Here is a 24,514-nt window from a genome sequence, read left to right on the forward strand (position 1 = left end):
TATTGACATTTGTTACTTCTAGGTGTTGGGCCTATGAGTGGTATCTTATTCATTGTACTTGTAAAATTCTCCTCCCTCCTCAAACTACATTTTTTCTTTTATTTATTTATTTTATTGAAATATAGTTGATACACAATGTTACCTTAGTTTCAGGTGTACAACACAGTGATTTGACAAGTCTATATGTTATGCTGTGCTCACTACAAGTGTAGCTACCATCTCTCACCATACAACACTATCACAATACCATTGAATATAATCCCCATGACTTACTCTTTCCATAACTAAAGGCCTGTATTTCTCACTCCCCTTAACCCCTTTTGGCCCATTCCCTGCCCCTCTAGTAGCCATCGGTTTGTCTTTGTATATGGGTCTCTTTCTGCTTTGTTTGTTCATTTGTTTTGTTTCTTAGATTCCACATATAAGTGAAATCATATGGTATTTGTCTTTTCTCTGTCTGACTTACTTCACTTAGCATAATACCCTCTAAATCTGTCCATGTTGTCACAAATGGCAAGATCTCATCCTTTTTTATGGCTGAGTAATATCCTGTGGTGTATATATACCACATCTTCTTTAACCATTCATCTGTCAGTGGACACTTAGGTTTGCTTCCATATTGTGGCTATTGTAAATGATGCTAAAACTACATTTTTAGACATATGTGTTACTGTGACCTAGGAAGTTAATCTGAAGGAATTTGACCTTTTTTATACAACCATTTATCCATAGAAAGACTCTACAAGTTCAGCTTTTCAGTTTGAGTTGGTGCCAATGGCTTAATAATTTTTAAATGTCATTTTTCAGTGAGAATGCAGAAGCTCTTGCTCAACTTTTGACCCTGGCGCAATGGATACAGACTGTTCTGGCCAGAATATCAGGTTATAATATGAAACATGCCAAAGGTTTGCTTAAAATTATTTTATATTTAGTTGTGTGAGATTTAAGTGTCAGAGTCTTTAATTTTTTCTCTAGTACTAACTGCTCTAAAATACGGTTTGCCAATACAGATTTGTTGAATATCAGGAAGTAAAGGTTTTCAAAGGCAAGACTAAGTTTGGCTTAAATCACTTTATTTGATTAAATAATTTTTATACTGGCAAGCAATATAGACAGTGGTTAATCTAGAGTCACACTGCTTGGAGCTCACTGTCTCTGTGATCTCAGACAAGTTATTTAACCTCTCTGTGCCTCAACTTTCTTATTTGCAAGGTGGGAATAATAATAGTACCTATCTCACTGATTGAAGGATTGAGTTATCCTTTGTAAAGTGAAACAGTGCATGGTATATAGTATAGGCATTAGCCATTACTGTTACTAATTTCATTAATATGTTGTTATTAATAACAAAAACAACATTTAAAAACTGTTACCTCATTTATATATTCCTTACAGTTGAGAGATAAGACTATCTAACAACTCTGAGAAGTAAACAACAGCAGGCAGATTGAGGAGGGAAGTCAAAATTTGAAGAATGCTTGGCAATGAGTTTCCTGGGTTTTTTTCCTCCTGTATTTCCCAGCTTTGACCCCAGGGTAGCCTGAGTCACAGAGCTTTGCAATGGACATGAACAGCAAAAAAAGTCAAGAGAGATCCCCTTTTTAGCCAGAGGATCAGGAAAAGAAGCCTCTCAGACCTGGAGAGTGTAAAGGGAATTCCTGTTGTGGTGTTTTCATCTTCTGACCCTCTCCTGAGGTCAGCCCCAGTCATGGAGCTACAGTGCCATGGTGGCCATATAGACACGTAAAATCCCAACAGAAAAGCAGTATCTCTGGCTGGAGGAACTGGAAAAAAAGGGACCTCTGTGTTCCAAAGAAGGCAGGGTGAATCCTCATTATTTTTTTCTGTCTTTGCCTCACAGCTCCACCCCACAGGTAACCCCAGTCGCCTGAATCTACTTAACAACAGAGGATACTAAAACTGAGGGAAACATGTCATTTTGGCCAGAGGAACTGGGGAAAAGGGCCCCTTGGAGCTAGAGAATATGGGGGAAATCCCAGAGAGGAGAGAGCCTATAGAAGGGAAATCTCCTGTTTTTGAGACCAGCACAAATCTTGGGCTTGCCTCCAAGATGCACTTGTGTAGAATAGGCCCAAAGGAACAGCAGCATGGTTGAGAATGAAGCTGCATTAAACCACTGCTTAAGTCTCAGACTGACCCGAGTAGTACATGTACAGGCAGACCCAAGCAGCATAGCAAAGGCTCTAAGACTAACACTGGAACCACCATACACAGTGAGATAAAACTTGTTGAACCTAATTGGGTGGTTTGCCTACTGAAACAAAAAGAAAGGTACATTTTCCCAGAGAATTTTAACAAGAACCAAAACCTCACAATGTAATATTCAAAATATGCAAGATAAAATCCAGAATTACTCAGCATACAAAGAACCAGAAGAATCTGACCAACTCTTAAGGAAAAAAAAATCAAATGCCAATCCTGAGATGTTTTAACATTGAACTTTTTTTGACAAAAAATTTAAAACACCTATATAATCATTAAACATAAGGTAAAGGTGAACACTTTTGAAATGATTGGAAAAATAGAGTTCTCAGCAGAAAAAAATAGAAACTATTAAAAAAAAAAAGAACCAAATGGAGATAATAGAATTGAAAAAGTACTGTATGAAATAAAAATTAACTGGATGGATTCAATAGTAGAATGGAGATGGGAAGGGTAAGAGTTAGTGAACCTGAAATTATATCAGTGGAAATTCTCCAATCTGAGGAATAGACAGAAAAGTGATGGAGAAAAAAAAAAAAGAACATAACTTTAGAGACATATGGACCCAATTTTTTTAAATCCAATATTTATGTCCTGCAAGTCCCCAAAAGAAAAAGGATGATAGAGAAAAAAAATTCTTTTTGAAGAAATAATGGCTGAAAACTTCCCAAATTCAGCGAAAAATATAAATTTACATATTTAAAAAGTTCAGTGAACCTCAAAGATAAACTGAAAGAAAACCACACCTACATAGATCATACCCAAACTGTTAAAAATCAAAGATGAAGGGAAAAAATCTCAAAGGCAATCAGAAAAAGACAACTTGTTTCATATAGGGGAACAACAATTCTAATTTGATGAGGAAATGGAACCAAAGTAAGGTTAGTGTTCACCCAAGGTCTTAGTAATGGTGGCAGAGCTAGGATGCAAACCTAGGCACCTTGGCTCCAGATCGTCTGCTCTTATTCACTAATGTATACTGCCTTACTAATAGAATACTATGCATCCATTAAAAATGGAACTATAGAGGGGGAGTTACCAATGTGGAAAGACATTTATGATCCGTTGGTGAAAAAACAAGATACAGAACAGTACTGTGATTTTGTCTTTATAAAAAAATCTGTATGTGTAACATTCATATGGAGAACAGAAGAATATCACCCAAATGTTATTAGGGTAGAGAAATTTTAAATGATCGTTTATTACTTGTTAACATTTTCTAAGTATTCTAAAATGGTCATATATAATTTTAAAAAGCTAGGAAAGTGTGTGTCACGCTAAACCCTCATGATTTTTCTTTCTTTTTCTTTTTCATTTATAAGGAGAAAACCCAACAATTCCAGTCTTACTGGATCAAGGAATGGGCGATTCCACTTTTGAGTTCCATTCTATCCTCAGTTTTGGAATTCAGCCTTCGTAAGTATCTAAATAGTTAAAAGAAGTTTGTAAATGGCTGTGAAAATAAGAATGAAGAATAATCCTTCCTTCCATCCTCCCATCTCTCCTTCCTGCTTTATTTGTAAAATTATTTCTTTACCCCATTTTTATCTTGTTTTCTTTCTCCCTGAAGTTTTATTTGTACAATAAAATTAAGTGGTTTGAGTTATTAAAGTCCTGCCTACAATAAGAACAGCATTTAAGAGACTTTAATTAAAGTCATATCTAACCTGCCCTCTGACTTCTGAAAAGTCTCCAGTCACCCACCTCTCCAATTCATTTTTCTTGTTGGTAAAATTGAAACAGTAGCCTATTATCTTACATATAAGATTATTGGAAAAATACTTATGTGAAGACACTTTGAAAAATATAATGTATCCAAATCAGGTATTATTATTTATTAGATATTATCTGATGTACATTTTTTTAGTTGTGATCCTTGTTTATATTGCATATCTCATTGTTATTGAAAATACTTGTTAGAAAAGGAAGTTCAGGAAACCAGAAATTACCACTCCAAGTACATGACATACTCTTTTCTCTCTTTCTCTGTGTTTCTCACTCACGCGCGTGCGCGCGCGCACACACACACACACACACGTGTTAACACTGAAGTCCTTCTTAGTCCCTTTTCCAGACACTAAAACTTGTTAAGTCAGATCTGTTTCCTCTGAATTTTATTCCTTCTCTGCAGTTTGTCCTTAATTTGGACCTGGATCCTTTCTGCTGTGATCATTTACTGCATCTTTTACAGGAACTAAAGTTATATGGGCCATTATCATTTTGTAAGAGATATTTTTCTGCCTCTAAGAGATGGAGTTCTGCTTTTCCCATTTTTTCCTAATGAATAAATCTTCAGAGGCTCTAATCTCTAATTTGACAAAAAGCAGTTTACTTTGTCAAAAGGAGTTAAATTGTTACTTCAATACCTAATTGGACTTCTGAGTAGGTAACCCCATTTACTAAATTATTATATAAATTTTTCTTGTTTTATTTTTAGGATAAAATATTCTAATAGCATCAAGGAAATGGTCATTCTCTTTGCTACAACAATTTATAGAATTGGACTGAAAGTACCTCCTGATGAAACGGATCCTCGAATCCCCATGATGACCTGGAGCACGTGTGCTTTCACTATCCAGGCAATTGGTAAAGCCTATGAGAGACTGCTTTAGAGGGTTCATAGAAACAGAATTAACATTGATTCACCAAATTTTTCCTCTTTTTTCCCCTGATGGCTTAAAATAGCTTGAATTGTTGGAGAAGTATTAGTATTTCAGTGTATTAGTGTGGCCTGATGCCATTTAGTCTGAGAATTTTTGTATCAATCCCTTTTTAACTACAGTATTGGCCATATGCAAAATAAGCTCAAAATATTTGAAAGGTATAGCATGAAGCAAGCTATATTCAAAAGCTGGCAGATTTACAACACTAGAAAATCAAGAAAAAAGGCAAAGGAAGAAGAATCAAGCCAGAAATGTTCAGTAATTTTTGTTTCTTTTACACCTTGAGAGAAAAAGAATGGAAACCAAAATCACCTAAAACATTATCAGGAAAAGGAAGGGAAGACTGAGGTAGTCTAGTGGGCAGGAACTAAGAGGTCAGAAGGGAAGCCCACTGACAAAATCCCAGCCATATTGAAAGCTTCTTATAGAAAAGTGTAGCAATCAAATCAACATTTGTGTTTTTTGTTTTTTTAAGATTTTATTTATTTGAGAGAGAGCACAAGCAGGGGTAGTGGTAGAGGGAGAGGGGGAAGCAGGCTCCCCACTGAGCAAGGATCCCGACGTGGGACTCGATCCCAGGACCCTGGGATCATGACTTGACCCGAAGGCAGTTGCCTAACTGACTGAGCCACCCAGCCGCCCCTCAAATCAACATATTGTACACCTTAAATTTACACAGTGTTATGTGTTAGTTATATATCAGGAAAGCTGGGGAGGGGAGAAGAGTGTAGTTGTGAAGAATTGCTTAGATTTTAAAATTAGCATATTTGCTTATTACAGTCATGAGATACAATATTATCTGAAAAAGAATAAGAACTGTAATACTTTTATGTCCCCTTTATCCAAGACAGTTTCAATTTCCCTTTCCATTGTAAATTTTTAGCAGTTGTTTTTAATAGAGTCTACCGTTTTGTCTTTTTTTTAAAGATTTTATTTATTTATTTGTCAGGAGAGAGAGCACAAGCAGGGGGAGCGGCAGGCAGAGGGAGAAGCAGACTCCCCGCTGAGCAGGGAGCCCAATGCGGGACTCGATCCCAGGACCCTGGGATCATGACCTGAGCTGAAGGCAGACGCTTAACCAACTGAGCCACCCATCCCAGTCTACCACTTTTTCTTGATTTACATATATTTTTGTAGCAAGACACTATTTTGTGATTCAAATTAAGTAGTGGGAAGCCACTTCTTTCACAAAACCTTCCTGCATACCAGCTTCAGCCTCCTAAACAGATTTTAGGAGTTACATCCAAACCTGTCAGACTTAAATCATGGATAAAAGATAATATACAGGTTTATATTTACTATGATTAAATAAAACGGGAAATAGGAAGAATGAGATTTTTTTTTTTAAGATTTTATTTATTTAAATCTTTTTTTTTTTAATTTTATTTATTTATTTGAGAGCGAGAATGAGAGAGAGAGCGAGAGCATGAGAGGGGGAGGGTCATAGGGAGAAGCAGACGCCCCACTCAGCAGGGAGCCCGATGCGGGACTCGATCCTGGGACTCCAGAACCATGACCCGAGCCGAAGGCAGTCGCTTAACCAACTGAGCCACCCAGGCGCCCCTAAGATTTTATTTATTTAAGAGAGAGAGAGCATGAGCAGGGAGGAGGAGCAGAGGGAGAGGGAGAAGCAGACTCCCCTCCAAGCAGGGAGCCCGGTTCAGGGCTTGATCCCAGGACTCCGGGATCATGACCTGAGCTGAAGGCAGACGCTTAACCAACTGAGCCACCCAGGCACCCTGGAAGAATGAGATTTAAATAGAATAGAATCTGGGCATCTGGGTGGCTCAGTTGGTTAAGCGACTGCCTTCGGCTCAGGTCATGATCCTGGAGTCCTGGGATCGAGTCCCGCATCGGGCTCCCTGCTGAGCAGGGAGTCTGCTTCTCCCTCTGACCCTCCTCCCTCTCGTGCTCTCTGTCTCTCATTCTCTCTCGCAAATAAATAAATAAAATCTTTAAAAAAAAAATAGAATAGAATAGAATCTAAAAATAGAATAGAATAGAATCTATTGATAAGAATTTCTTATCAATAGAATTGATAAGAAATATAACATATTCTTTTAGAGTCATGATCTACTACTAAGTATCATGAGACCTTCAACGAAGGCATTTTACACTTTACTGTCTTTGGCAAGACAAACATAAGGAATCAGAAGTTTATATTTAGAGAGTTAACATTTAAAAAGTTCCGTTTTTGGGCACCTGGGTGGGCGCCTCAGGACCCTGGGATCGAGTCCCACATCGGGCTCCCTGCTCAGCGGGAAGCCTGCTTCTCCCTCTCCCACTCTCCCTGCTTGTGTTCCCTCTCTCACAGTCTCTCTCTCTCTGTTAAAAAATAAAATCTTTAAAAAAAAAATAAAAAGTTCAGTTTTTGTCATAAAAGTGATGAGAAGTTCACTGGAGAATAGGACTAAATTTTTCTGTGTGGTTCTGTAACCTAGTAATTGGATTTTATTTGATTACTATAGTGTTACACTGTTTTCACAGTGCTTTTTCCATCCAGGGGACATAGTGCTCTACTTTATTCCTAGTGCATAAGCAGCTAACTTACTCATTCCCTGTGGGTGTGGAGTGACATATACAGGATGTGTTGGCATGGTTAGGAACTATCGTTAAGGAATCAATATACAACATCTTTTATTAATGTCCATTCCAACTTGGAAAAAGAAAATAGGAAATAAGCCTTCCTTACTCATAGATGTATCTGCTGCCAGAAAGCAATGAAAAAACAAGTTATATAGCAATAAATACCCTAGCCAGCAAGGCAAAATGTATATGAATCCATGGGTTTTGGTTTTTTTCTTATAAATGTAATTCTTTTTTAATAGTACCTATAAGAGCAATAGTTACTTGCATCTGCCTATGTATTTTTAAAAAAATAAGTTGTGGGGCACCTGGGTGGCTCAGTTGGTTAAGCGACTGCCTTCGGCTCAGGTCATGATCCTGGAGTCCTGGGATCGAGTCCCGCATCGGGCTCCCTGCTCGGCGGGGAGTCTGCTTCTCCCTCTCCCGCTCCCCCCTCTCATGTGCTCTCTCTCTCTCATTCTCTCTGTCTCAAATAAATAAATAAAATCTTTTAAAAAAATAAATAAATAAGTTGTGATTATACATAAAAATCACTTGTTTAAAAATTGTTGGCATAGAAGCAATGTTAAAAGGATGAAAAATGAACCAGGATGCTTTGTTTTTCCCAAGTATTCTCTATAGATAGCTGCAGGGGCTTTATTATTTATAATAACAGTTTGTAAGTGATCTACATTTGCTTCTATAATATCTTCTCACTCAAAAATTTGGAAATTTTGGCATAGACATAAACATGCAACTTTGAGGGGGAAAAGTGCAAATCATCTGGTCAAAAATAGAATCAGTTAAAGAACATCTGAAGCCAAGTATACAATTGTAGCAGTATTCAGGATTTATTATTTTTGTTTTTCTTACTCTTTGAGAAAACCTCTTGGGAGATGAAGGAAAACCTCTGTTTGGAGCACTTCAAAATAGACAGGTGTGTATATTCCAGCAGGGTATGTGTAATTCGTGGTAGGCTTTTTTTGGTATAGTCTACAGTTAATTTACCATTTTTTTTAAATCATTTTTTTAATTCACTCCTTTTTCTATAAAAATGAGCAAAATTCTTTTTTTTTTTTTAAAGCTACTTCGGTCTCACAGGAGACTGAATGGCCAACATTGTGCGCTTTAGAGAGCTTACTCAATCTTGGTGGTTAAATGTAATTCATAGAGAGATTTCAGATGATACTCAGTTACTTTTTCTCCCCCTACTCTGTTTATTGCCAAGTCAGAAACCTCCTGTCTCCTACATTTTCCTTCCTCACTAATTTTGCCGCATCTTGTAACATTAAGTATTAGTGTTGGCTTAACTATAAATGAATCATCATAGTAAATTCAAGAATAAAACTAAGCCATGGCTCCTTGATGGGCACATCTTGGCACTACAGGACTATACTCCTATCTCCAGGCCTACGCCTCATATTGTAGGGGACCCTGGAAAATAGTGCTCAACAAATAGCCCCACGAAAACAGAGTGGGCAACCAACGATTCCCTAGACCATCCCCTCCTTGCCATTTCCCTCTTATTTTCCTGACAGCTGGCACAGGGGACTTGTAGTCCACAGTGTGCTTCCCTACAGTTCCTGGCCTTCTGGTTAGGAAGCAGAAGATCTGAATTCAATGGAACGTTTGGGGTTTTTTGCCATCGTTTTAGAATTTCTGTAATATATTTTTTTTTGCCCAGGCCTCAGCAGAGTAAATTAGTCCAGACATTTAAGAAATTGATGGGGGGAAATGAGTACTTAAAGGAGAATTGAAATAATTAATAGCTTTAATACCTCTTTGTCATGGGAAAATCTGTTAAAAACTTGATGAGTTCATAAAACTTTCTAAAAGTACTAAAAATATTGTAATTTATTTGCAAGAATGTAAAGTATATAATAAGTCTGCATCTAATTCTTGCAGACTGGGATTGAGTTCTACAGTGAGTGACTTCAGCCTATCATCATCCCTTATCTTTTTATGTTTCCCTCTCTTACCGTCTAGCATAATGGTCTGAAAGCATTAATGCAGTTTGCCATTGCGCAGAAGATTACCTGTCCTCAGGTCCTGATACAGAAACATCTGGTTCGTCTCCTATCAGGTAGTATCTTCTGAATTATTATTAAATTATTACTTATATGTCTTTTTCCATTGCATTTCTGGCAATGTATTTCATTAGGAAACAACACACTGCACTAATTTTGAACACTCACTACAGCAGCTTTACAAAAGAAAAAACAAGAGACCTGGATGCCCCTATAATACCTGCAATCTTATTTTATTTATTTATTTATTTATTTATATATTTTTTAAGATTTTTATTTATTTTTTGACAGAGAGAGACAGCGAGAGAGGGAACACAAGCAGAGGGAGTGGGAGAGGGAGAAGCAGGCTTCCCTGCTGAGCAAGGAACCCAATGTGGGGCTTGATCCCAGGACCCTGGGATCATGACCTGAGCCGAAGGCAGACACTAAACGGCTGAGCCACCCAGGCGCCCCCCTGCAATCTTATTTTAAAACTCAGTTTATTTTCCAAATGTTTTTAACTTACATCTACCCACCTAGGGGCCTTATTGAACCAACGTCCACAACCGCTAACATGTTTGTATCCTAATCTGGTTAGAAAAGGGATCAATGATATGGATAGATCATTTAAAAATAGGTTTAATTTTGCTGGATCAGGGGGATATTCCTCGTCCTCATTTCACTTGCACTGCTTTGCAAGCTCTCTCTGCTCCCCACTCCAAATTCTTCACATATTTTATGTATCACAAGACATTTAGAGGGGCGCCTGGGTGGCTCAGTCGTTAAGCGTCTGTCTTCGGCTCAGGTCATGAGCCCAGGGTCCTGGGATCGAGCCCTGCGTCGGGCTCCCTGCTCCGTGGGAAGCCTGCTTCTCCCTCTCCCACTCTCCCTGCTTGTGTTCCCTCTCTCACTGTGTCTCTCTCTGTCAAATAAATAAAAATCTTTAAGAAAAAAAAAAGACATTTAGAAATGCATAGTTTGGAAAAAAGTATTAAGGAACATTGGATAAAAGTAATTCTTACTATTCATTAAGTATATACTTATTGAATAATCTCTGTTTCCTTTATGCTATTTACCTTTTTTCCTCCTGGATCTTATCTTTCAACTCTTAAATTATATACAAGGCTTTCTAGGAATTTTTTGTCAGTTTAACTTATTAATTATGGTTCCCATATCTTAAAGGTGTGATGTGCCAGTTTACCAGTTTCTGTATTTTATAACCCTGTTACATTTTTGTTTTAGGTGTTTTACATAATATTTAACTACATTGCTACCTTACTGAATGAATTACACTGTTTCTTTATTTCTTTTTCAGTTGTTCTCCCTAACCTAAAATCAGAAGATACACCTTGCCTCCTATCTATAGATCTCTTTCATGTTTTGGTAAGTGTTCAACAAAAGTTCTTAAGTCTCTCAAGTTTATGATTTCATGTATTTTCCCATTCAAATTCATGTTCTTTGTTCAAGATTATAAATTATTAGTGTTCAAACTATAAAATTTAGTCTCTTGTCCATTCTATTTACAAATAGGTAACAGATTTGACTGAGACCGTCAAAATGACTTTAAAGGGTGCTTAGGTGGCTCAGTCGGTTAAGCGTCTGCCGTCAGCTCAGGTCATGATCCCAGGGTCCTGGGATCTAGTCCTGCATCGGGTTCCTATTCAGCGGGGAGCCTGCTTCTCCCTCTCCTCTGCTTGTGCTCTCTCTCTGTCTCTCTCTCTCTCACAAAAATAAGTAAATAAAAAATCTTTTTAAAAAATCACTTTAAAAATGAAAGCACATTTACTCTTTATTTTGTGACAGGTATCATCCTAGTTGATTATATTTAGTTGGTATCTGTCCAAGCAGACTTTTTCTTTTTCTTTTTTTTTTTTTTAATTAACATATAATGTATTACTTGTTTCAGGGGTACAGGTCTGTGATTCATCAGTCTTACACAATTCACAGCACTGACCATTGTCCCCAGTGTCCATCACCCAGCCACCCCATCCCTCCCACCCCTACTCCACTCCAGCAACCCTCAGTTTGTTTCCTGAGATTAAGAATCTCTTATGGTTTGTCTCCCCCTCCAGTTTCATCTTGTTTCATTTTTCCCTCCCTTTCCCTATAATCCTCTGTCTTGTTTCTCAAATTCTTCATATCAGTGAGATCATATGATAATTATCTTTCTCTGATTGACTTACTTTGCTTAGTATAATACCCTCTAGTTCCAGCCATGTTGTTCCAAATGGCAAGATTTCTTTTTTTTTTTTGATGGCTGCATAATATTCCATTGTATATATATACCACATCTTCTGTATCCATTCATCTGTTGATGGACATCTAGGCTCTTTCCATAGTTTAGCTATTGTGGACATTGCTGCTACAAACATTGGGGTACAGGTGCCCCTTTGGATCACTACATTTGTATTGTTGGGGTGAATACCCAGTAGTGCAATTGCTGGGTCAGAGGGTAGCTCTATTTTCAACTTTCTGAGGAACCTCCATACTGTTTTCCAAAGTGGCTGCACCAGCTTGCATTCCCACCAACAGTGTAGGAGGGTTCCCCTTTCTCTGCATCCTCGCCAACATCTGTCATTTCCTGACCTGTTAATTTTAGCCATTCTGACTGGTGTGAAGTGGTATCTCATTGTGGTTTTGATTTGTATTTCCCTGATGCCGAGTGATGATGAGCACTTTTTGAGGTGTCTGTTGGCCATTTGGATGTCTTCTTTGCAGAAATGTCTGTTCATGTCTTCTGCCCATTTCTTGATTGGATTATTTGTTCTTTGATAAGTTCTTTGTAGATTTTGGATACTAGCTCTTTATCTGATATGTCATTTGCAAATACCTTCTCCCATTCTATCAGTTGTCTTTTGGTTTTGTTGACTGTTTCCTTTGCTGTGCAAAAGCTTTTCATCTTGATGAAGTCCCAGTAGTTCATTTTTGCCCTTGCTTCCCTTGCCTTTGGCGATGTTTCTAGGAAGAAGTTGCTGCGGCTGAGGTTGAAGAAGTTGCTGCCTGTGTCCTCCTCTAGGATTTTGATGGATTCCTGTCTCACATTTAGGTCTTTCATCCATTTGGAGTCAATTTTTGTGTGTGGTGTAAGGAAATGGTCCAGTTTCATTCTTCTGCATGTGTCTATCCAATTTTCCCAACACCATTTGTTGAAGAGACTGTCTTTGTTCCATTGGACATTCTTTCCTGCTTTGTCGAAGATTAGTTGACCATAGAGTTGAGGGTCTATTTCTGGGCTCTCTATTCTGTTCCATTGATCTATGTGTCTGTTTTTGTGCCAGTACCATACTGTCTTGATGATGACAGCTTTGTAATAGAGCTTGAAGTCCAGAATTGTGATGCCATCAGCTTTGCTTTTCTTTTTCAACATTCCTCTGGCTATTCAGGGTCTTTTCTGGGTCCATACAAATCTTAGGATTATTTGTTCCATTTCTTCGAAAAAAGTGGATGGCATTTTGATAGGGATTGCATTAAATGTATAGATTGCTCTAGGTAGCATAGACATTTTCACAATATTTGTTCTTCCAATCCATGAGCATGGAACATTTTTCCATTTCTTTGTGTCTTCCTCAATTTCTTTCATGAGTATTCTATAGTTTTCTGAGTACGGGTCCTTTGCCTCTTTGGTTAGATTTATTCCTAGGTATCGGGGCGCCTGGGTGGCTCAGCTGGTTAAGTGACTGCCTTCGGCTCAGGTCATGATCCTGGAGTCCCTGGATCAAGTCCCGCATCGGACCCCGTGCTCAGCAGGGAGTCTGCTTCTCCCTCTGACTCTCCCCCCTCTCATGTACCCTCTCTCCCATTCTCTCTCTCTCAAATAAATAAATAAAATCTTTAAAAAAAAAAAGATTTATTCCTAGGTATCTTATGGTTTTGGGTGCAATTGTAAATGGGATCGACTCCTTAATTTCTCTTTCTTCTGTCTTGTTGTTGGTTATAGAAATGCAACTGATTTCTGTGCATTGATTTTATATCCTGCCACTTTACTGAATTCCTGTATGAGTTCTAGCAGTTTTGGGGTGGAGTCTTTTGGGTTTTCCACATAAAGTATCATATCATCTGCAAAGAGTGAGAGTTTGACTTCTTCTTTGCTGATTCGGATGCCTTTTATTTCTTTTTGTTGTCTGATTGCTGTGGATAGGACTTCTAGTACTATGTTGAATGGCAGTGGTGATAGCGGACATCCCTGCTGTGTTCCTGACCTTAGGGGGAAAGCTCTCAGTTTTTCCCCATTGAGAATGATATTCGCTGTAGGTTTTTCATAGATGGCTTTTCTGATATTGAGGTATATACCCTCTATCCCTATACTCTGAAGAATTTTGATCAAGAAAGGATGCTGTACTTTGTCAAATGCTTTTTCTGCATCTATTGAGAGGATCATATGATTCTTGTTCTTTCTTTTGTTAATGTGTTGTATCACATTGATTGATTTGCGGATGTTGAGCCAACCTTGCCGCCGAGGAATAAATCCCACTTGGTCGTGGTGAATAATCCTTTTAATAGACTGTTGTATCCTCTTGGCTAGTATTTTGGTGAGAATTTTTGCATCCATGTTGATGGGGTCTTTGTCCAGTTTTGGGATCAAGGTAATGCTGGCCTCATAGAATGACTTTGGAAGTTTTCCTTCCATTTCTATTCTTTGAAACAGCTTCAGAAGAATAGGTATTAATTCTTGAAATGTTTGGTAGAATTCCCTTGGGAAGCCGTCTGGCCTTGGGCTCTTGTTTGTTGGGAGATTTTTGATTACTGCTTCAATTTTCTTAGTGGTTATGGGTTTGTTCAGGTTTTTCTGTTTCTTCCTGGTTCAGTTTTGGTAGTTGATATGTCTCTAGGAATGCATCCATTTCTTCCAGATTATCTAATTTGCTGGCATAGAGTTGCTCATAATATGTTCTTATAGTTCTTTGTATTTCTTTGGTCTTGGTTGTAAGCTCTCCTCTTTCATTCATGATTTTATTTATCTGGGTCGTTTCTCTTTTCTTTTTGATAAGTCTGGCCAGGGGTTTATCAGTCTTACTAATTCTTTCAAAGAACCAGCACCTAGTTTCGTTGATCTGTTCTGCTGTTCTTTTGGTTTGTGTTTCATTGATTTCTGCTCTGATCTTTATTATTTCTCTTCTCCTGCTGGGTTTAGGCTTTATTTGCTGTTCTTTTCTCCAGCTCCTTTAGGTGTAGGGTTAGGTTGTGTATTTGAGACCTTTCTTGTTTCTTGAGAAAGGCTTGTATTGCTATATACTTTCCTGTTAGGACCGCCTTTGCTGCATCCCAAAGATTTTGAACAGTTGTGTTTTCATTTTCATTTGTTTCCATTAATTTTTTAATTCTTCTTTAATTTCCTGGTTGACCCATTCGTTCTTTAGTAGGATGCTCTTTAGCCTCCATGTATTTGAGTTCTTTCTGACTTTCCTTTTGTGATTGAGTTCTAGTTTCAAAGCATTATGATCCAAAAATATGCAGGGAATGATCCCAGTCTTTTGGTACCGGTTGAGACCTGATTTATGACCTAGGATGTGATCTATTCTGGAGAATGTTCCATGTGCACTAGAGAACAATGTGTATTCTGTTGCTTTGGGATGGAATGTTCTGAGTATATTGTGAAGTCCATCTGGTCCAGTGTGTCATTTAAAGTCTTTATTTCCTTGTTGATCTTGTGCTTAGATGATCTGTCCATTTGAGTGAGGGAGGTGTTGAAGTCCCCCACTATTGTTGTATTATTGTCGATGTGTTTCTTTGATTTTGTTATTAATTGGCTGCTCCCATGTTAGGGGCATAGATATTTAGAATTGTTAGATCTCGGGACGCCTGGGTGGCTCAGTCAGTTAAGCATCTGCCTTTGGCTCGGGTCATGATCCCTTGGTCCTGGGATTGAGTTCTGCATTGGGCTCCTTGCTCAGCAAGGAGCCTGCTTCTCCCTCTACCTCCCACTCCCTCTGCTTGTGCTCTGTCTCTCTCTCTCTGTCTCAAATAAAGATAAAAAACCTTTAAAAAAGAAAATAAATAAATAAATAATAAAATTGTTAGATCTTCTTGTTGGATAGACCCTTTAAGTATGATGTAGTGTCCTTCCTCATCTCTTGTTATAGTCTTTGGTTTAAAATCTATTTGTCTGACCAGGAGGCTCCATAGCTCAGGGGTTAGAGCACTGGTCTTGTAAAATCTATTTGTCTGATATAAGGATTGCCACCCCAGCTTTCTTTTGATGTCCATTAGCATGGTAAATGGTTTTCCACCCCCTCACTTTCAATCTGGAGGTGTCTTTGGGTCTAAAGTGAGTCTCTTGCAGACAGTGTATAGACGGGTCTTGTCTTTTTATCCAATCCAATACTCTGTCTTTTGATTGGGGCATTTAGCCCATTTACATTCAGGGTAACTATTGAACGATATGAACTAAGTGCCATTGTATTGCCTGTAAGGTGACTGTCTATATTCCTTTCTGGTCTATGTTACTTTTAGGCTCTCTCTTTGCTTAGAGGACCCCTTTCAAGATTTCTTGTAGGGCTGGTTTTGTGTTTGCCAATTCCTTTAGTTTTTGTTTGTCCTGGAAGCTTTTTATCTCTCCTTCTATTTTCAGTGACAGCCTAGCTGGATATAGTATTCTTGGCTGCATATTTTTCTCATTTAGTGCTCTGAATATATCATGCCAGTCCTTTCTGGCCTGCCAGGTCTCTGTGGATAGGTCTGCTACCAATCTAATGTTTCTACCATAATAGGTTACAGACCTCTTATCCCGAGCTGTTTTCAGGATTTTCTCTTTGAGACTTGTGAGTTTTACTATTAGATGTCGGGGTATTGACCTATTTTGAAGGGGGTTCTTTCTCTATGCCTCCTGGATTTTGATGCCTGTTTCCTTCCCCAAATTAGGGAAGTTCTCTGCTATAGTTTGCTCCAGTATACCTTTTGCCCCTCTCTCTCTTTCTTCTTCTTCTGGGATCCCAGTTATTCTAATATTGTTTCGCTTTATGGTATCAGTTATCTCTTGAATTCTCCCCTCGTGATCCAGTAGTTGTTTATCTCTTTCTCAGCTTCTTTATTCTCCATCATTTGGTCTGCTATATCACTAATTCTGTCTTCTGCCTCATTTATCCTAGCGGTTAGAGCCTCCATTTTTTATTGCACCTCATTAACAGTCTTTTTGATTTCGACTTGGTTAGATTTTAGTTCTTCTATTTCTCCAGAAAGGGATTCTCTAGTATCTTCCATGCTTTTTTGAAGCCCAGCTAGTATCTTTATAATTGTCATTCTGAACTCTAGTTCCGACATCTTACTAATGTCCATATTGATTAGGTCCCTGGCAGTTGGTACTGCCTCTTGTTCTTTTTTTTGAGGTGAGTTTTTCCATCTTGTCATTTTGCCCAGAATAGATGAATGAGAGAACAAAATGCTAAAAGGGTAACAACAACCCCAGAAAAATATACACTAAACAAATCAGAAGAGACCCGAAACTGGGGGGAAAAGAAAGGGAAAAAAAAGAAAAGAAAAGAATATGATCAGGCTGGTGAATAGAACAGAGCCACACACTAGATTTTGGGTATATTTTGGTCTGTTAGAAGAAATTGTCTCCCAAAATTTTTAGGAAAGAAAAACATATATATACAAAAATAAGGGTAAGTACAATGAAGGGATGAAATATGACTGTAAAGATGAAAATTAAAAAAGATTTTAAAACAGGAATTGTTGGGGTGCCTGGGTGGCTCAGTCATTAAGTGTCTGCCTTCGGCTCAGGTCATGATCCCAGGGTCCTGGGATTGAGCCCCACATCAGGCTCCCTGCTCCGCAGGAAGCCTGCTTCTCCCTCTCCCACTCCTCCTGCTTGTGTTCCCTCTCTCCCTGTGTTTCTCTCTGTCAAATAAATAAAATCTTAAAAAAAAAATTAACTTTGAAAGACTAAAGAATCATTGGGGAATTCTATGTGCTGTATTCCCCTAGTGCTGAAGTTCTGCTGTTCTCATTGATTGGTAAACTTGGTCTTGGCTGACTGTTCTTGCTTATCTTCTAGGGGAGGGGCCTGTTGCAGTGATTCTCAAATGTCTTTGTCCGAGGCAGAATTGCAGTGCCCTTGCCCGGGGCCAGGCTAAGTAATTTGCTCGGGTTTGCTGTTGTAGCTTTTGTTCCCTGAAAGCTTTCCTTACAGCTTTGGAGGATGAGAAGAAAAATGGCGGCCTCCCAGTCTCCACCCTGGAGGAGCCAAGAGCTCGGGGCCTCACTCCTCAGTGCGCTGCCAGAGAAAAGCAGTTAATCATTCCTTTCTCCCTGGTCTCTGGCCGCACTCCGTGCGCTCACCCACCCGGTGACTGAGCGTTTCTATCTCTGGCACACGACCCCGTTTGGAGTCTCCAAACCCAGCAGAACTGCACCACTCCTCCCCGGGAGAGGAAGGGTAGTCTCCCCAGAGCTGCTGCTTGTTGGGTCCCTGCTCAAAGAGCAGTGGCCCGACTGTGCTGCGGATCACAGTTTATGGCAACCCTGAGCTGAGAGCCCACTCCTCAGCTCCATCTCTGCAGCCAGCTTCCCGGCTCTGATACCTGGGAACTCTGCCACGCTCAGACCCCCCCAGTCTTCCTGTGACCCCAAGGGTCCTGAGACCACACTGTCCCAGCGAGGGTTCCACCCCCCCCCGCGCCCCCCCTCACCCTGCTTAGCCACCAGAGTGACGTCCCTCAGCCGAGCGAACTTCTAAAAGTTCTGATTTTGTGCTCTGCTGCTCTGTCACTTGCTGGTAGCCGGCTGACGGAGGCTCCCTCCCCCAGTGGTCTATCTTCCCGTATATTGCCTCGGATTCGCTTCTCCACACATCCTACCTTCCAGAAAGTGGTCGCTTTTCTGTTCATAGAATTGCTGCTATTCTTTTCTTCAATCTCCTGTTGAGTTTGTAGGTGTTCTGAATGGTTTGATAACTATCTAGCTAAATTCCTGGGACCAGACGAAATTTAGGTCTCCTACTCCTCCACCATCTTGCTCTTCCCCCTCCAAGCAGACTTTTTCTAAATAAATATTATGCTTTCCTCCTCCACCTTTTTCTTGTTTACATTATAAGCAGTAAATGACAGTGTGAGCTATCTTAAAATCATTGATTATTTGGTGTTGGGGACCAGGCCATTGACACATCTAGGCTTCCCCCAAACACCTGTGGATGGGTGGCAACTGTTTTGTGAGTTTCTTTTTTTTTTTTTTTTTAAGATTTTTTATTTATTCATTTGAGAGAGAGACAAATGGAGCACAAGCAGGTGAGGCAGAGGGAGAGGGAGAAGTGGGCTCCCAGCTCAGCGGGAGGACCCTGGGATCATGACCTGAGCCAAAGGCAGACACTTAACCATCTGAGCCATCCAAGCGCCCTTGTTCTGTGAGTTTCTTGCAGAGGTTTTTCCTCCCTGCAGTGACTTCATTCCTTCAAAATGAGTTCTCTAGAGAGATCATTGATGAGGTTAGGAGCATGGAGTTTGTGGATACGGGTTAGCCAGTATTCTCCATCCCTCATTGCCCAGGACTCTGCCCAGTGGTTGTCACTCCTGTCTTTTGGACTCTTTGGGGAAACTTTGAAAAGAATCCCAGTAACTGCTCCCTATACCCTGAGATTCTGATTTGATTGGACTGGCCTGTGAATCAGTGTTATTTTAAGAGCTCCCCGAGTTATTGTATTGTTGAATCTTCTGAGCCACAGAGAGGATTGAGACCACTACCTAGAACAAGAAGTTTCAGCAAAGGGATAACCTGTTTGGTGATGACTTTTGTTCTCCATTTACGGTACACTATATTCTAAGATATTCTGTTGAATAATTAGGAAAAATATGGTGGTTATAAAAAGCACACACAAACACACTGCAATATCTGATACATATAGTTATAAGATTAGCACATGCTGATCTTTGTTGTCACCCATGTTGATGTCCATTTTCTCTCACAGGTCGGTGCTGTGTTAGCATTTCCATCCTTGTATTGGGATGACACTGTTGATCTGCAGCCTTCGTCAATTAGTTCTTCCTATAACCACCTTTATCTCTTCCATTTGATCACTATGGCACACATGCTTCAGATCCTTCTTACCATAGACACAGGTAAACCTCCCATCACTTGTTAACTGTAAATAATATTTACCCATGGTTTATTGGCAAAATTAATTATTGTGATTAATCATATATATATATATTTCTAAGTTGTATGTTATATCTCTTGTTGAATGATCTTTATAGATGTTTCTTTATAGATGCTATTTAAATAAAAAGTCAGAAGAGCTGTGAAAGGGATAATTAGCTAAACCACTTGATTCTCTAACTTGTGGCTGCTCTCCAAATATACAGGGAAACCATTTGGACCTGCTGTACCCTTTTTCAGATTTCCTAATTTCAGTGTTGGGGATTAGTGTCTCCAATATTTGCCCCACCTCAGTACTTTCAGTCTTTTGATAAGCCTGTTTTTGAAACCATTCTTGATTCCTCCAGCTAGAATGATAACATCATGGAATTATGATGTAGTTATTCTCTTAGACTCTGCTCTTAGTTGAAAGCAAGGTCTGCTTCCTAGGTATCAGTGATCAAGAAGGGCTCCTGAAAATTCAGGTAATTTAGAAAACAGATAATTAAAGTGACTTTAGAACAATGCCTAGCAAAACTAAATATGCATTTATTCTTTGACTTACCAACCCCACTTCTAAGAATCTATCCCAAAGCTATACTGGCAAAAATATGAAAGGATATATGCACATTGTGGTATTATTTGGAATAACAAAAACCCCAGAGATTGGTTGAATATCCTTTGGTATATGCATATAATGGAATGTTCTGCAGCTGTAAAAAGGAATGAGCAAGATCTACTGAAGAAGTAATCCCTAGGAGATACTTACTAAGTGAAAAAAGTGGGGTACAGAAAAGTAGTTGTAGTATAATATCTTTGTATAAGGTATTCTAGGTATATGTATGCATATATATGCTTACATATATTCATATTTACTTACATTTTTTATAAATGAAACAATAGAAGTATAAGCCAAAAACTGAAGAGTTGCCTCTAGGTAAGGTAGAGAGTCAGAGATTTGAGCGAAGACTCTGTGAATGTCTTTTTAACATAGGTTTTTGTTTTTGTTTTTGTTTTAAGATTTTATTTATTTAGGGGTGCCTGGGTGGCTCAGTCGTTAAGCATCTGCCTTCAGCTCAGGTCATGATCCCAGAGGCCTGGGATCAAGCCCCACATTGGGCTCCCTGCTCCATAGGAAGCCTTCTTCTCCCTCTCCTCCTGCTTGTGTTGCCTCTCTTGCTGTGTCTCTCTGACAAATAAATAAATAAAATCTTAAAAATATATATATATTTTATTTATTTATTTGAGAGAGAGAGAGCACATGAGCGCAGGAAGGGGCAGAGGGAGAGGGACAAGCAGGCTCCTCACTGAGCAGGGAGCACTACATGGGGCTCAATCCCAGGACCCCAGGATCATGACCTGAGCCAAAGGCAGATGCTTAACCAACTGAGCCACCCAGGCGTCCCTAAAACACGGTATTTCAACTGTATTTCCCTAATAGGATCTATTCTGACCATAAAAGAACTAGCAAAAAAAAATCATTAAACTGAATTCATATTAGTGGTACAAATGGTATTAGGTACTAGTATTGTTATTTTGAAATTAATTTAGGTAATTTTCAGGATAAACCAAGTAAGTGTTTGTGTTAATGTCACTGGGACCCAAGATTTTCAATGTAGGAAGGAGGAGACATAAGAATAAATTCAGAACTGTGCATTCTGAAGTATGCTTCAAGTAATAGATATTCTTATTGAAAAATAATTAACTGAGGGTACTCATTTAAAATAAAGCATATCAAGGACACCTGGCTGGCTCAATTGTAAGAGCATGCAACTCTTGGTCATGAGTTCCAGCCCCACATTGGGTGTAGAGGTTACTTAAATAAATAAAACTTAAAAAATAAAATAAAATAAAGGGGTACCTGGTGGCTCAGTCGGTTAAGCATCTGCCTTCAGCTCAGGTCATGATCCCAGGGTCCTGGGATTGAGCCCCGCATCAGGCTCCCTGTTCAGCAGGGAGTCTGCTTCTCCCTCTGCCCCTCCCCCTGTTAGTCCTCTCTCTCTCTCAAATAAATAAAATCTTTTAAAAAATAATTAAAGCATATCAGAGGGGAGGTGAGTGGGGGGAATGGGTGAAATAGGTGAAGGGGATTAAAAGTACACATATAAGGAGCACTGAATAATGATGTATAGAATGGCTGATTCATTGTATTGTACACCTGGAACTAATCTAACACTATGTTAACTATGTTGGAATTAAAATGAAAAACCTTTAAAAAAAGAATAAATTCAGAAAAGTTAAGTAAAACCCAATAATTTCCCAGCCAGAATTCTAGCAAGTTATTATGTGGATATCAACAAATTGATTCTAAAGTTTATATGAAAAGGAGAAAGATCCAGAATAGCCAACTCAGTACTGAAGCAGAAGAACAAAGTCAGAGGACTGACATTACCTGACTTCAAGACTTACTATAAAGCTACTGGAATCAAGGCAGTGAAAAAACAGACCAAAAGATTAATGGACCAGAATAGAGAGCCCAAAAAATCTATACACGTCAATACAGTTAACTGTATTGTGTAACTTTGATTAAGGAGCAAAGACAAATGGAGCCAAGATAGCCTGATTTTCAACAAACGTTGCTGTAACAGCTGGACACCCACACATAAGACAGAGACACAGATCTTACAACCTTTGTAAAAGTTAACTAAAAATGGGGATGCCTGGGTGGCGCAGTCGGTTAAGCGTCTGCCTTCGGCTCAGGTCACGATCCCAGGGTCCTGGGATTGAGTCCTGCATCAGGCTCCTTGCTTAGCAGGGAACCTGCTTCTCCCTCTGCCTGCCGCTTCCCCTGCTTGTGCGCTTGCTCTCTCTCTCTCTCTGATAAATAAATAAAAATCTTTAAAAAAAAGTTAACTAAAAATGGTTAATTAAAAAAAAAAATGGTTGGGGCGCCTGGGTGGCTCAGTTGGTTAAGCCACTGCCTTCTGCTCAGGTCATGATCCTGGAGTCCCGGGATCGAGTCCCACATCGGGCTCCCTGCTCAGCAGGGAGTCTGCTTCTCCCTCTGACCCTCCTCCCTCTCATGCTCTCTGTCTCTCATTCTCTCTCTCACAAATAAATCTTAAAAAAAAAAAAAAAAATGGTTGATAGGCCTGAATGTAAAACACAAAACTATATAAAACTATTAGAAGTTAGTGTAGGAGAAAACCTAGATGACCTTGAGGTTTGCAGTGACTTTTTAGATACAAAGCCAAAGGTACAGTCCATTAAAGAAGTAATTGATAAACTGGACTTCATTACAATTAAAAACTTCTGCTCTGCAAAAGACAATGTTGAGAATAAAAAGATAAGCCACGAACTAAGAGAAAATATTTGCAAAAGACACATGTGATTAACTGTTCTATAAAATATACAGTTAACAATTCAACAATAAGAAAATAACCTGATTAAAAATAAGTAAAAGACACCTCACCAAAGAAGATCTGCAGATGGCAAGTAAGCTTATGAAAAGATGTTCAATATCATAAGTCATTAGGGAATTGCAAATTAAAACAAGATATCACTATGCACCTATTAGAATAGTTAAAATCCAGGGCGCCTGGGTGGCTCAGTCATTAAGCGTCTGCCTTCGGCTCAGGTCGTGATCCCAGGGTCCTGGGATTGAGTCCACATCGGGCTCCCTGCTCCGCGGGAAGCCTGCTTCTCCCTCTCCCACTCCCCCTGCTTGTGTTCCTGCTCTCGCTGTCTCTCTCTCTGTCAAATAAATAAATCTTTAAAAAAAAAGAATAGTTAAAATCCAAAACACTGACAACACTGAGTACTGGTGAGGATGTAGAATAACATGAATTCTCATTTTCATTGCTGAAAGGAAGGAATGCCATGCCATTTTGAGATACAGTTGGGCACTTTCTTACAAAGCTGAACATACACCTACTGTGTGATGCAGCAGTCGTGCTCTGTGGTATCTACCCAAATGAACTGAAAACCTATGTCCATACAGAAGCCTACACACAGATGTTTATAGCAGCTTTATTCATAATTTCCAAAATTTCGAAGCAACCACATGTTCTTCAGTGGGTGAATGAATAAACAAACTGTGGTACATCCAGACAATGGAATATTCTTCAGCACAAAAAGAAACAAGCATTCAAACAATGAAGAGGCATGGAGGAAGCTTAAATGTGTATTACTTCATGAAAGAAGCAGATCTGAAAAGGCTGCATACTATATGATTCCAACTACAATTGACCCTTGAATGACACAGGTCTGAACTGAGAGGGTCTACTTATATGGGTTTTTTTTTTCAATAAATGCAGTATAGTACTATAAATGTATTTTATGATTTTCTTAATAAATTTTCTTTTCTCTAGCTTATTTTATTGTAAGAATACAGTATACAACATACAAAATAGGGCTCCTAGGTGGCTCAGTCGGTTAAGCATCTGCCTTCAGCTCAGGTCATGATCCCAGTGTCCTGGGATCGAGCCCTGCATCAGACTCCCTGCTCAGTGGGGAGTCTGCTTCTCCGTCTCCCTCTGCCTGCTGCTCATCTGCTTGTGCTCTCTCTCTCTCTGGCAAATAAATAAAATCTTTTAAAAAATAAAATAAAAAATAACATACAAAATATACAACATGTAGCATATATATATAAAATACATATATAAAATATGTTTTAATTGACTAGATATGTTATCAGTAAGGCTTCCAGTCAACAGTAGGCTGTTAGTAAGGTTTTTAGAGCATCAAAAGATAATAGGTAGATTTTTTACTGTGCCAGGGGTCAGCACCCTTAGCCCCCGGTGTTGTTCAAGGGTCACCTGTATATGACATTCTGGAAAAGGCAAAGCTTTGAAGACAGTAAAAATAACCATGATTGCCAGAAGTTAGGGGAGAGAGATGGGTGAATAGGCAGAGCACAGAGGATTTTTAGGGCAGTGAAACTACTCTGTATGATACTATAATAGTGGATACATGTTACTATGTATCTGTGAAAACCAATAGAATGTACAGCACCAGGAATGAACCCTAATGGTAACTGTGGACTTTGGATGA

The 24,514-nt window shown here is 39.1% G+C and overlaps 1 protein-coding gene across 6 annotated transcripts in view; it reads left to right on the plus strand.

The window, feature by feature from the left end:
- UBR1 (ubiquitin protein ligase E3 component n-recognin 1) overlaps positions 1-24,514 on the plus strand; it is a 157,323-nt gene that overhangs the window by 99,740 nt on the left and 33,069 nt on the right. For all 6 annotated transcript variants that reach the window (XR_010405032.1, XM_064570569.1, XM_064570568.1 and 3 more), the window contains 7 exons: positions 808-905; positions 3,546-3,639; positions 4,661-4,809; positions 8,333-8,388; positions 9,438-9,534; positions 10,773-10,840; positions 19,356-19,506. Coding sequence is in view for 5 of the 6 variants with exons in the window: in XM_064570569.1 (XP_064426639.1) it covers positions 808-905; positions 3,546-3,639; positions 4,661-4,809; positions 8,333-8,388; positions 9,438-9,534; positions 10,773-10,840; positions 19,356-19,506 (713 nt within the window). In the remaining variant the exon portion in view is untranslated. The remainder of the gene's footprint in view (positions 1-807; positions 906-3,545; positions 3,640-4,660; positions 4,810-8,332; positions 8,389-9,437; positions 9,535-10,772; positions 10,841-19,355; positions 19,507-24,514) is intronic.

Source organism: Mirounga angustirostris, unplaced genomic scaffold (assembly GCF_029215605.1).
Source record: "Mirounga angustirostris isolate CCGP_5_RB_7025 unplaced genomic scaffold, mMirAng1.0.hap1 SCAF_9, whole genome shotgun sequence".
NCBI classification, from domain to species: domain Eukaryota; kingdom Metazoa; phylum Chordata; class Mammalia; order Carnivora; family Phocidae; genus Mirounga; species Mirounga angustirostris.